General features: G+C 55.2%; 2 protein-coding genes and 4 pseudogenes across 2 annotated transcripts, besides 3 other annotated features; 1 reads left to right on the plus strand and 5 right to left on the minus strand.

Annotated features, from left to right (window-relative positions):
* Tc00.1047053508291.10 lies at positions 1-687 on the minus strand (annotated as a pseudogene; the record flags this gene model as incomplete).
* Positions 1-13,766: a sequence feature (areas not merged during assembly with more than two copies in the genome that could not be assigned to a particular haplotype).
* Tc00.1047053508291.23 lies at positions 998-1,162 on the minus strand (annotated as a pseudogene).
* On the minus strand, positions 2,389-3,147 carry Tc00.1047053508291.36 (uncharacterized protein; the record flags this gene model as incomplete). The annotated part of the gene is made up of 1 exon (XM_802558.1): positions 2,389-3,147. One exon carries the CDS (start codon positions 3,145-3,147, stop codon positions 2,389-2,391), a length of 759 nt encoding a protein of 252 aa, XP_807651.1.
* Positions 3,657-3,679: a sequence feature (AT_rich).
* Positions 4,486-4,506: a sequence feature (AT_rich).
* Tc00.1047053508291.50 lies at positions 4,529-6,844 on the minus strand (annotated as a pseudogene).
* On the minus strand, positions 7,485-11,129 carry Tc00.1047053508291.61 (annotated as a pseudogene).
* On the plus strand, positions 12,185-13,324 carry Tc00.1047053508291.71 (uncharacterized protein; the record flags this gene model as incomplete). The annotated part of the gene is made up of 1 exon (XM_802557.1): positions 12,185-13,324. The coding sequence occupies one exon, from the start codon at positions 12,185-12,187 to the stop codon at positions 13,322-13,324; it is 1,140 nt and encodes a 379-aa protein (XP_807650.1).

Raw genomic sequence — 13,766 nt, forward strand, 5'->3', positions numbered from 1 at the left:
AATGGCACCATCATCCTCACCGCTTGCACTCCAAACATCAACAACTCACGCACACAGGCACACGGAATAAAGAAAATGGACTGCGCCGGAAGCAAAGCAACTGCCATCAAAAGCAGAAGCCACTGCGGGTGCTTCTGCATCGCGTCAGCACACACCGAGCAACGTCCACACAAAAAAACCGGCGGAATGCAAAACGGCACAGCCGCCCCCCGCAGCACACACGCGCTGCCGCCAGCCGTTTGAATTCTTTTCCCTCCAACGCACCCGCTCGACCGCCGGCGCACAACACCCCGCACAGCCGGAGAATCCCCTGTCGGTCAATCCACGGCGGGAGAGACACATCGGCACGTGCAGCTGCTTGGCGGGAAGCAAAACACACTTATCCCAGGCACCCAAAGGCTCACCGCTCACTGGCTGCACGCCACCAACATCGCAGCCGCAACACGGCCAGGGGACGAATCGCGGGCTACTGTCCTCCATCCTCGCAAGGCACCGCGGCCTGGAAGCACGTCCGAAAGGCCAAACACAAGCCGCATGGAGCTGCGTCTTCGATGCGCCGTGTGAGCCACACCACGGTGACCGTTGCCTTTCCGCGAAGAACACAGACGACAGCTAAGAGAACGAAATAAAATCGAAGCCGCAGAGGGCACACACCAGCAGCACACGGCCGGTCATCGTCATCGCCATCACTCCTGTCACTTGCGTGTAGCCTTCAGTACAAACTAACAACACGTCAACGCAGAGTGAAAGTAACAAAAGGAGAGACGAGTCATTCAGCCACGCACCGTCCCATCCAGCAATGAGAGTCACACACCACCACAACATTTGGGTGGGCGCGGCTCAACAACAATCAAAAAACAAAAGAGGGGCGCTCCTCGCCCGTGCACCGTTCCTCACACTCCCACAGTCACCACTACTGTTATTCCCTCTCTCCTCAGTCCCTCACAGGCACGCCACGCTCACTCCAACACGCGCCCCTCACAGCACGGGCAGTCCGTCATGCGCTCCCGCTGCGCCGCAACGTCGTGCCGCCTTCCACAATCATGAGCGCATCGCCCAACGCGTACTGGCGCACGTGCTCCATGCGCCGCAACCACACACGGATCAGGTTGGCCGTCATGCACTGCATCTCGTTGTCGTCCTTCTGCTTGGAGCAGACCCTCACACCCTCTCAATCCACAGCCTGGGTGCTGCGAGAGGCGGCCGAGTAGTGCCACGTGTCTGAAGATCCAAATGTACGGAAACAACGGCCACCCTCACTCCCGCACAAATCTCCACTCCCTCCACTGTCCCGCACACAAGGGCGGTGTCATGTGGAAGAGAAGCCCGCTGCACAGCACATGCATAAGGCATATGCAGAGAGAACGTCATCCACGTCGCACCGCAAGTAACAGCTATGCGCCCGGCACACACACAAAAGCAGGGAAAAAGGGACGGGGCGTCACCAAATCCACGCTGCAGTCCTTTACTTCTCTCTTCCCCGGCGGATTGGCATTGCGTCCCACACCCACAAATGAGGCACGGCGCACACAGTCCGCTCCCTCCGAGTGCACTCAGCAGGCCGCCGCCCAGTCACCCTCGTACCGTCGTAACGGGGAACAAAAACAATCGTCGTCGCGGACCATCGGTGCCACTGGCAGAAAAGAGGAAGTGGGGGCATTTCAACAGAGCAGACAGCAGAGGTACAGTCAACGGGACAAGTAGACACACAGTGACAGTGGATACGGTAAAAATGGAAGCACGCTGCAGTGTGTTACCAAAGAAAAGGAAAAAATGAGAGTCCGGCATGACCCTCAAAAGAAACAATTAGGAAAATAGATTAGGTCGTAATTTTATTTCATGCGCCATGCAACGCAATAAAAACGACCGGGTGCATATACACATTGCCCGCACCAGGAAAAGAAAAGTAAGAAGAAAAAAGATCGTACTGTTCCACCAGCCCACACAACACTCTCTTCACATTTCATTGCGGCATCCGGCCTGTCCCTCCGCTCCTCCTTTCGTGCAGTCCGTGGGACGCACAGCAATGAGGCCGGCACCGCGTGTGGGCAACAACAAAAACAAAACAAGAGGAGAAGCACGTCACCCATGACAGTGTGCAGCAACCGACCATTAAATAAAGGAACAGCAAGGATGCTTATCATTCCAGGAAGGCAACAAAGCCAACAGTGAAATGTAAATAATAAAAGAAAACACGCAGGGAACGCGGCACATGTTCTCCGTGAGGAGTCGCAATGCCACACTCTTCGGCTCACAATACCGCCACAACTCCACACAATCCCAGAAGAAGCAACACCCAATACACGCACACACGCACAGTGCTGCCAACAGTTAACTCTCGCAGTGTCAATTTCGCGTCGTTGTGCAGGGCAAAGCAGTCGTCGGGACTCACACCGCTCCCGGAATACTGCGCGGTGAATTCTCGCAATTGGGGCTCTCGTGCCCAGAGTCATTGCGTTGAGTCAATCCGCCCGCATCACCCTCACCAAAAAATCCACTGCCTGCAACGCCATTTCCTGAAACGAGAGATTTGTGTCCAGTGGCGCTGCGCTCACTCACCTCGTCCGTGTTATCCGCAGCAACGTGTTCCCTGCCGCCATAAGTGACAGACACGATCCCGGATGCATTCGACGCCACTAATATTCTCGGACCGTTGGCAAAGGAAGGCCTCTTCTTGGATGCATTCGGGACCATCACTTCGTTCGGATTGCTGGCAAACTCAGGCCTCGTCTCGGGCGTGTTGGTCGCCGTGTTGGATGCGGGACTCCGATCGACGGTGTTGGCTCCGTCAGCCGCCGCAGACCGTCGCCGATCCTCGTGTTGACGTGACGGCTCAGCATTGACTTGCGGCGCAGTTGTCCCACCAGATTTTGTGTCATCCTTCCCTTCACGGGGTGGCGGCAACTGACGGATGCCCGTCCGGTCAGCATCGCCGCTCCGTGCAGGCGGATGGATGGTTCCATCGGGGGAAAATTGACGCCACCACAATTCATAAGGGCCGGCGTATTTATGTGCCGTCACATTCATCGTGGAGGCAACGGTGGCCCTTTCCTCTTCCGCTGCACAGCTGGCAGCACAGTTGCTACATGTGTGCACCGCATGGGCCACATGGCACACAGCACCCAGCTCACCATTCCTGCCATGCATGCGCACACCAAAGCCACTGAAAGTGTAATTCTCCTACTGAGCCTCAGCAGCGGCAGCGGAACACTTCTTCCAAGCACACACACACACAAGCACGCGATAGCTCAGGCTGCCGTCACTCGGAGCACACGACACATCCACCGGCACAACCACCGCATCCGCATCACCAGATACATCTCCAGCACTCCCAGCAGCCGTCACGCACACGGACAAGCAGCAGAAGCAAAAGAGCGCGACTGCCAACATGCACTGCAAAAGGAGCATTCAAATCCACTGCAATGTGCATCTTGTGGTTGTGTGTTTGTGTGCCTGCAGAAACACAAAACAAAAAAAAAAAACAGCGACCAGAGTATGTGGAGAGACGCACAAAAATGTACAGCGGAGGTGCATGGCGGAAACAACAAGAAGAAGAAGACCGCTCAAACTCATGACTGCACTGCAGCCCAAGCAATGGCAATTCACAAAAGATTTAAAACAACTTTCCCCTTCGTCTTATATAAACCCCATCACACAAAATAATTATAAATAAAAAAAAGAAACCGTCCATTACTGTTCCACACAAATTTAAAAAATCGTCTGGCTGCCGTGTGGCCACACCAAACTGTCCGCATTTATTTTGCCCGCAAAAGAAAATTAAAAGATATTTAAATGTCATTCAACCGTCTGACCCTCTGCGTGTCCGCACATCGTTTATATTTCATGGGGTCATCTGCGTGTTGCCGCTCCCCTCAGCCCTCTCATCGGCGCGTGAATGCGGCCCGCAGCGCACAGTCACTCGTGTGTGTGGGGACTGAGAGAAGCACGCAGACACGACGGCAGTCACGTCACTCCATCGGGAGAGTGAGCGCAGCAAAAGAAAAAATCATCGGAGGGGAGAGAAATGCTCACGAGGCCGACACCGAAGGAACTGCCGGCGCGAGAAATGCACACGCAAAGCAAAAAAAAAAATTACTTTAAAGAAAAACACGGCGGCAGGGTGTGGCTGTGTGTGTGGCGCTGCGGGTGTCTGCCAGCCCTGACAGCAAAACAAACAAAACAAGAGGGAAAGAAATGTGTGCGCCGCCCCACAGGCCCTCGTCGCACGCCCACACGTCACGGCTCCCTCAGCGCGCCGTTCGTCGCGGCCCCTCCCCATGCGTGCAGCAGGCGAGGCGCACAGGGCCGTCGTCATGAGCGTGTCGGTGGGTGTGCGAGTGGAGCAGTTGGGCGGGAAACACACGGCACTCCTCGCAGGAAGAGTGCAGCAACAAACAATAAAAGAGGGAAGAGTAGAAAAGAAAAAAAGTCCATAGTGATTGCCCTAAATCATCAAGCAAAAAAAAGAAGGAATGGGGTAGTAAGAAATAATAAAAAAAAATTATTCTCCAAGGAGTAAAACATATTCCTAGCGGCGTGTGTTTGTCGCTGCAGAGGAGAGCGCAAGTGTTCCACACTGAGGCCGCACGCTCCTCACGCAGCCGCAAAGCCCCACAGTCCCAGGAGAAGAAGCAGCGGCAGCAGTCCGCTCTCAGCAGATGTCAAGCCCATCACAGCCGCATGTTCTCTGGCGGCAGCTCCCTCCAGAGCTGCCCACCCCGCCAGTGCTTCCCCTGGGCCATTCGATGTGTGGGCCTTGTCCTTGATTGCAGTCATCTCAATGGAATTCAGTGGGCGGCTGTACAGAAAGACGTCAGTCACCGTCACATGGGATTAATGCCCACAGCACGCGCCAAAGCAAAACCTCGGGACCTCAGGTGGCTTCTGACCTGTTAACTGCGCCTCTTCCTATTCCACCAGCAACAGACCGTCAACGTGCACAGAGGCCTTGTTTCCTTGCAGCATAAGTACCGCCTGGTACTCTTTCTTCGGCTCCCAAGTGCTCCTCCGTGTTGTTGTCGTCCCTTCGAACGCCGTCTCCCGCTTCTTATTGTGGCCGCACGACAGTCCCATGGTACGATTGGACGCAGTGTTCGCCAGCACCGCAGTCAGTGGAGGAGTGTTCCCACTCGGGGCCTCTTCGATGGTCACCGACGCCACAAGTGTGAAGTGGTGGCTCAAGAATACATGACGCACGTTATCATCCCGAGTGTTCACGAGCCATATTGTCCTGGACTCAAGTCCCGTGAATCGGAACCCATCGTTGTCCTTCACTGCGTTCGTCACCGTTGCATGCAGGCAACGGTACTCGTCGTTCCACGTGCCATCACTGGCCGCATCGGACGAAACTGCCACCAGACCCGCCGTGGGTGTAGACAAGCTGGAGAAGAAAGTGTCCTTTTGCACCCCAGCACTGAGGACAGACTTGATTGCACTCACTTCCTCCTTCAGGCGGGAAAGTGAAATGGCACGGCCCTCACCGTTGCCCCTCCGTTGTAAAAGATGCAAATCCCCGTCCGAGTGCAGCAGGGTGCTGGCGAGCTCCCAATTCACAGCACTGTCCATGACAACCGGCCCAACATAAAACGAGCGGTTGTTGGCCGTGACCCAAACGTAAAGCGGATTGGCCCTATTCTCCACCGAGGCGTACCCTCTCTGAGTGCACAGCATGACCTTCCTGCCCTCAATGGTCGCAGTGATGAGGGCATCCACACGCAGGCTTTCTTTCTGAGAGTCTCCCGATCCTGAGTTGACCCACACGCCTAAAAGCTTCCCGATGGCCTCCGTCCACGCTGTCCCCATGTCACGCGACTCGTACACCCTCCGGCCATTCTCGCAGTCAACAATCATGGGAAGTGATCCCTCCCACTCGCTGACGCGGGGTCAAGACATTCCGCAGGGGACATACCCTCAGAGAGCGCCCAGTTACTGCCGTTGTCCGTCGAGTAAATGGTCATGGAGCAAACGTATTCTGCCTCATTCACCGCCATCAGAGGAAACAGGAAGGTGCCATCCTCCATCACAACACCTGCGCCACCAGAAGCAATGAACTCCGTCCGTTCACCTTCGTGAGAAGCAGAAGAGATCAGCTTCGAGAGTGTTTGGGGCCGCCCCATTCGATCCGTCAACTCTGCTTGCCACCCGTGGGATTCGTGACATCGCCCACAACCAGTTTCGGCTCCAAGCCGCCCTCTCTCCAACACCCACCTTCGTAGGACACATCCGAGCCTCCCGCAAGAAGAAACACTCCGTGGCCCTTCGTGACTGTTGTGGAGTGGTGCACAACACCCAGACCCTCCTTTCCCTCCGCTGCACCAAGCACAGTTTGTGCCCTCCGTGTATCTTTTATTGGACTCACCAACAAGAGTGGAACAATTCCACGCAGAGTCAATGCACCCCGCAACAACATCGGAAGAAAAGGGCTTAGTTAATTGACCACCTTGATATTCGGCATCCATTTGACCCTCGGCAAAAGCAGCCACCACTCCACCAGCACTGACGAGAAAGGGTAAAACAAATGAATCCCTCGTCGTAACTGGAACAACCTCATCCCTCGGCTGCAACACCTTCGTCTGTGGAAAAATAGATCGACCCTCTCCGGCTCCTGAACACTTCTTAAATCATTCTTGCCATCATTCTCCTTTGCAGGCGTGGCTCCACAAGTACCGCAGCGCAACGTCACAAAAAGGAGGAGGAGCAGCACCGCAGAGTAGAGGAGGTGCCGCAACATGGTGGGCCTCTGCGGCTCACTCTCTCCTCCTTCCCTCCTCCTTCCGCTGGATCCGGTCACGCGGCGACGGTTGTGTGTGCGGGGTGCCTTGACTGCCGCAACACGTGAGAGCATATAAATATGTGTTTGTGTGTGTGCTGTTGTTGGTTCTTCAGTGCCTTCGAACTTCACTGTATCGATTGGCGTTTGTTTTCCTTCCCAGTTTGAGTGTGTTTGCGCGCAGGAAATCAAATTAAAATTTAAAAAGCACCAAAACAGAGCGTGGCAGAAGAAAGGGTGGCGCCGCCATCCACAGTGTAACACACCAGCGTCGTCGTAACCGCTACAGTAATTACTCTCCCCGTCAACAACGGCTCAAGCACTGTGAGGCCGCAGGCAGAAGCAGAGACACTGACGTTTGCGCACGGGCCAATACACCCTCCGGCAAACGGCACCAACCAACAGACAGCCAGCAGAAAGTAAGTGCAAGAAAAATCCCAAGTGCTGCGGGATCCTTGCAAGCAGCGCTCCCTCACTGCAGGGCCTCTATTAAAGCGTTCCTCGCTGCAACATCCTCACAACCCGCTCGGCGTGTCGGTGGATTTTCCCGTTCACCGGAACAAAAACAGCGGGATGCTCCGGCAGGGATCGAAGACACACAGAGCGCACCGTCGACGCGACCAACGGGCGCAGGCTCTCGTGAAGTGATATCCCACAACCGTGATCCCTCCATTGACTCTCCTGGAAGTGGAGGAGGCATGAAATGTCCTCTTCTCTACAGTAGTCCCGAAACGCAAAAAATACCGCAGGACATCCCGCGCAGCCACGGCCTCCCCAGCAGCCCGACAGTCCACGCCGTCGCACCGCTCCTCAAGAGGTCGCCAGGCCCTGTAAGGCAAGCAAAAGGAGAGCAGCAATTCGGTCAGGGCGTTCAGCAAAATAAGGCACAGCAGTCGGGTAGGCGCGGCCCATCCACGTCCTCCCCCTCAACCGACCCACCACACAGTCGGATCACACACCCAAAAAGAGCAGTGGCGCCCAAAAAAATAACACGGACACTAACGCCTCGTGCTCTCCTCAATGTAGCTTCACGGCACACCCGAGGTATCACAAGAAGAGACAAATACTTACATTCCGTCGGCATAAGCACGGGAATAAAGCGCGGATTCCGCCCTGTGAAATCCCATCCAAATAGTCTCGGCCACAGAGTGTCTGTCGCCGACCCTCAGGAAGGGCTGATGCATCGACTGCCGCTGAACGATCACTCAGCGATGCAACAAAAAGAGCCACTGTCTCTCGAGGCTAGTCACCACCCTTTCCTCCCATTGAAAGGAAAAAAGCAAAGTGACGGTGTGGGCGTGTCTAGCTGACAGAAATGGAGGAATTGACTCCAGCAGCAAAACAAATTGAACTGATCCTCCTCCCGAAACCTTCAAAGACACCGGTCGGTTAGCTGCCGAGGTTGACGGCGCGGAGGACAACACCTTGAATGCATGGAGCACTGCAGCGGCCTGAATATATTCAGCAATATCCGCGGTCAGTCAATGAACGCACAACAAAGAGACAGCAAGTTCAAAGGGGCGTGTGAGCCCGTCAACGATCACCCGCGCCGGGGGATCGCCACTCCCACCCTCTGGGGGCACCTCAATGACGTTAAATATTTCCACCGCATGGCATAAAGCAGTGCCTTGCAGCACCCCATGCAGTGCAGCAATAGAAAACCATCTCAAACACGGCGTGCGACAAATATACCAAAGGAAGGTGCAGCAAATGCCCTCCGCATCTCAGCAGCCCCAATCATCCAGTAAAAGGCAGAAGCGTCATACAGTACCCACAGACTCAGCAAATGTGGCGTCAAAAGGCAGCGAGATGTCAGATGCCGAAAGGCCCGCATTTCCCTCCGTGACACCTCCACGGATGAATACAAACGCCGTGCTCTGCGGCCTCTCGACCCCTTCGAGGCAACGTTGCGGCCACATGGCGATGGCCCAACGTGGCTGGCAATCAGATCCAGTCGTCGCGGCAAAACAGTACAGAAAGTAGGGTGGTGGGACCGCACATTCGCCTCGTCGATGCCTGCCTCAGCTGCAAAAGTGAAACTCGTCTTCCCAACAGCCACGCTTCGGGTGGCTGAAACACCTGCCCTCACACCGGCAACAACATCTGCAAGCGCCTGTAATTCCTCGACACAGCCCGTCAGAAAAAACCAAAGCGGCACTCAATCCCTGCTGCCACACATCCCTCGTAACCATTTGCAAGCTCGTTGTCCTCCAGAAACACCCGAACAACATAACAGGAAGACCGTCCATTGCTGGCAAGGGTCAAGAACACGTCGCTTTCATCATGCTACAGATGATTGTGCCTCCTGCGTAACGCGGCCACAAGTACGCGGTGCTCCAACACCGAAACGGTGGGCATGCTGCCCCACGACCCTCCCCTCACCACAGAAGCCCAAGAAGTGCAACAGACCATCCTCTCACCGAAGAAAAAGCCCAATGGAGCGGGCACTGCAGTGTGCGGACCACACAGCAGAAACTCCCTCAGAGAACGAATGCTCTTGAATGCCCTTCAGAGGGGGCCAGCGGGTTGGCCGTGAAGCCAACAGACACCGGAGAGCCACCTGCACTGCACGCATCCAATGGCGCAATCGAGCGCAGTGTTGCAGGGCACATCAAAAATCCCATTCTCGTCTCAGTCTGTGCGGGCATGACAGTCCTGTCATCATCCCTCGTCCTCACAAACTATTCCACAGGGTCCTTTGACCAAATACCGCCAAACTGCAATATGCCACCGGATAAGTGATCTTTATACCGCACACAATAATAAAATGTTCCCCACGTCGAGGACCGTAGTGAAAACGAGCACAACGATGAGCAACACGAGGGTTGTCGGTGCTCGAATTCGTCACAACACTCTACCCCCCGTTGGTTCAGGCCTCTGCCACACGACGAGGCACAGATGTAACATCATTTGCACGCAACATAGTGAAATCCGCAAGAACGTTGTCAGAGTCATGCAGGACGCAACAACCACCAGCACGGTCAGCAGCCGTTGTGGGCATATTCTGAAAAACATGGTCCACGCCCACTGGAAATTCCTTGTCCAGCTGCACAAATAATTTATTGTTGGGCCAAGCAACGTGGACCAAAAATGACGGCACCCGTCGATATTCGGCCGTGGAATCGCCAGTGAGAGCCATTGATTAGAATAAACACCAAGGCCACCAGCGGCCAACAAGAGCTGCAACAAGGCATTCGTACTTCAATCAAAGAACGGATTCGTCTCCTCCATGAAGAAGAAAGAACAGTATTTTCCTCCTTACAGAGCCTTCCAGCAATGAAACACTACCATGCAATCCGCCCTTATCGGCACTACTCAGGAGCACAAGAACTGTGCAACGCGTAGAGGGCGCTGCAATCAGGCAAATTAGATGCTACACGGTGGCAATCAGACTCCTCACAGGCCACGCATCAACCGGTCGCGAGCAGCATGTCTCTTCATGGGCTCTCCGTTTTGGTTCCAACCGAGACGGAAGGCTTTCTTCGCTCAGCACCAGCCCCGCGTTGCGTCGTTTCGTCAAGGAATCAAGTGAGGACGACGGAGCACATCATCGGGGAAATCGCCCTCGTTTGTGGGAAACGGCATCGCACACGCCGGGAATAGGTGCGCATGGTGTCCCTCCACGTCAGCTGCGCAGCCTGTCAGCTGAAGGAAAATTCGGTGAAACGGAAGTCAGCGCACTCACCTCCACCCCAGGCAGTTTAATCAGGACGATCAACGCACCATACCGGGGGCTCCACACTTGTTGAGGGATATCGTGACGCTCTGACGCGTCCACGTGCATGTCCACACAATGTCCTACTTTCTTTTCCCCCGCCGCACGCGCCCGCACCGTCTCTTAAGCCACATCCAGAAGGGATCGGATGGCGAGTGGCACCTGGTCAGCCAGCAGCGTTCCAGTCCTTAAGGCTCCGAATACCGAAGCCCCAAAATCAATGGCCATCAATCAATGATGTCGCTGACACAATGCCTCCTCTGGCCAACGCCACACACTTGTTCCGGAGCACATGTTATCCCATGCCTCGCTGACGCCGCCCTCAGCATCCTCTACGGGTACACCGTTCGTTCACTCCCAAAATGCGGGTGTGGAGTGCACCTCAATAATAACTGCACAATGGGCCTGCAAAGTGCTCGCTAAAAGTTGTCATTGTGTTGGGTGGCAGGGGCAACGCAATCACACCTCGCGGCTCCTCAGGAGATCAAACAAGATAGCAACCATCATTCAACTGAGATGGGCTTCGCAAGCCCCTTGCTACTTTTGTCCGATGGGGTGCTTCAGTGCATATGAAACCTTGACCGCGGGACGGAATGCCTATGCGCTCTAAAAACGTAAGCATGAACTCACGGGAGAAGAATACATAACATAACGGAGGCAAAATGCCACAAATAAAAAAAAACGATGGAAAAAATGTATGAAGCAATATAGATATGAAAATAAGCAACGATCAATGAATAGGCATAACGATATGGGTATGACTACAAAAGCGATAATTTATTTGCTGATGATGTGTATAGATGTGCATATCTCCCTTCCTTCCCCTAAATTCGACAGATTGCTTGGTTTCTTGGTTTATTGAATTGCTATTCTATTGGCTGTATTTGTATATACAGATAGGTATATAGTTGTCGATACTAATATCTATTCAGCGCTGTTTATATATATTGTTACTATTCCTCGTGCCTTCTCAAGTAAATACAAAGACCCACACGCCAGCCACCATCGCAGAGCACGTCGGCCCAATGATTAAAGATGTGAAAGAGAGCCCGGCACCCAAAGTGGGAGCCGGACAGCGGAGTAAATGCAGACCTGCCTCTCCGCACAGTTCCAGTCGACCGGTATTCACAATGTCCGGCAGATGCCCGTGGCGTGCCGTGCGGTAGCGGGTCAGTCAGGCATTGCTGTGGCACGGAAACCCGCACGCTAAACGGCAAAACCAAACTGGTGGTGGTCGCAGCGGGATGTCGTCGCCGAGCGACGTGCGCCTTCTCGGCGGCCTGAGCCCTCTGCCGCCGGGAAATCGGCAACAGCGTGACGCTAATCAATGCATGTGTGCGTGCCATTTTAGGCACACAAGGTGCACTGTTTCTCGGTGGCATTCTCCTCCTGCGCGGAGGCGGGGTTCTGCGTTGGTTTGATGCTCTTCATGCGAATGTTCGAGCTTTGCGGCGCGTGGTTATTCGTTCTCCATTTTTAGTGTCACGACTTTCTTTCTGTCGGGTGTTTGTGCCGGGTGCGGGTGGTCAATCCCCCGGCATTGCCCGCCTGCCTGCCGCATTAAGGGCACCTATGAAGTGCCACTTTCTTCGGTGCCGACGGTAGCGCTGTGCTGGAGTGTTCGTGTGCCCGTATGCGGGATAGTGGTCCCGCTTTCGCTTGAGCTCCGAATTCACAGTGCGTGCATTCGAGCGCGGTGGATGCCGTCAGACCGTCATATTCCTGGCAACGCCTCCTATTTGTCGGGGGAACTCTTGCTTGTGGAAGTGCCAAAGATAAAATACGGTTCCGGCTTGCCTTTCCTACGACACCGTGCAAAAACTGCATTGGAGTGGCTTCGGCATGGGCTGCGCAGTCTGCGACGGAGGTGCGATCGGCGTGCCGTCTCTCGCTCTCGTCCTCGCTCAAGTGCTGGGCGGTGGTTCCGGTGGGATTTCTGGCGGCTCCGACTCACCGCGAAAGCCAAATTCCCGCAGCGCCTGGGAGCGCGTAGTGCCATGGGCGTTAGCCATGTGCGTCACGACACTAGTGCGGCAGCTGCAGTGCTTGCCGCACACCGGGCAGTCTGTCGGGCATCGGATCGTGGCGGTGTGGGGTCCAGCAGGAGGAGATGGCTTTTCCGTGCGAGGTTCTTTGCGTGCCTGCTGTGCGGCATCCGCGCCGCGCCAACGGCATGTGCGTGGGATGGCGGGTTGCAATGGTCGCAGCAGCCATCCGTATTCGTGAGAAACACCGGTGCGGGAGCGGGCCGGTGCAGTCTCCTCCCTGCGAGTGACAGTGGATCCCGTGCGCGTGGGTTCCCAGTCGCCTGCTGCACTGGAGCGGTGAGCTCCTGGCCTGAGCTGTCGGACGCCAATAATACGTCCGGGCAATGCGACGATGCCGGTGCTCCATGCGTCTGTGAGCTGTGCGATGTCGGACGCCTCCTTGGCTTATGCATCACATGCTTATTTCCTGGGGCACGCCGCAGTGGCCAAGGACAAACCGCATCCGTGTGCGCGCTCCTCGGTGCTGCTGGCAAGAAAAAAGGGTACGCCAACAATGTGAGTCACCAGGTGATCCAGAACCGTCGACGTGTGCTCGCGTGCTTCCACGGTTCGACGAGAAGGTGCAGACACGCACGCTGCCGTGGAAAGAGTCTCGGTGAATATCGTACTCTCCATGCTAATACCACACCCCTCTGTGTCTGCTGTGGTGCATGGCTTTGCAAAGCCGGAGGGAAATATTTAAAAAAGAAGAATTCCTCGTGTAGGCATCCCCGTACCAGCGTGGCCAATCCGCCACAATATCCCTTGCCTGTGGAATGCGGTGTGCCAATTAAATCAAAGGCCGCGCCGTGAAGGGATGTGCAAATTGCCGGAAGTGGCCGTCACACCTCCTGCACACACAAAACACGCGGGCCGTGGCGGGCAACGAATCCCAATGCCGCAGCATCCAAGGCCCCCACGTTCCACGCGCACACCTGAGGGGTACAGCCATGGCGGCGGTGCGCTCAAGGATTATTGTGGAAGGTGACTGGGATGGCCTGGTCCGTCAATTCCACCGCTAAAGAGACATCGATCCCCCGCTGCACTCGCACACACCAGGGCAGCCCGGAATCACGGCAATGCGTCGCGCCTCAATACATAATCCCGCTCAACGGCGTTCCTGGAAACCTGGAGTCCTGCTACTACTCTGTCGCCGCTCTGCTTCTGAGGACTGCAATGTCTCCTGCACGCAAACCCACGGTAAGGCAGAGCTGCAATTCACTACTTCCACTAGGCGGTTCGCTGGATCCCTCCT

This window comes from Trypanosoma cruzi, genomic scaffold, assembly GCF_000209065.1.
Source record: "Trypanosoma cruzi strain CL Brener 1047053516759 genomic scaffold, whole genome shotgun sequence".
Taxonomy (NCBI): domain Eukaryota; phylum Euglenozoa; class Kinetoplastea; order Trypanosomatida; family Trypanosomatidae; genus Trypanosoma; species Trypanosoma cruzi.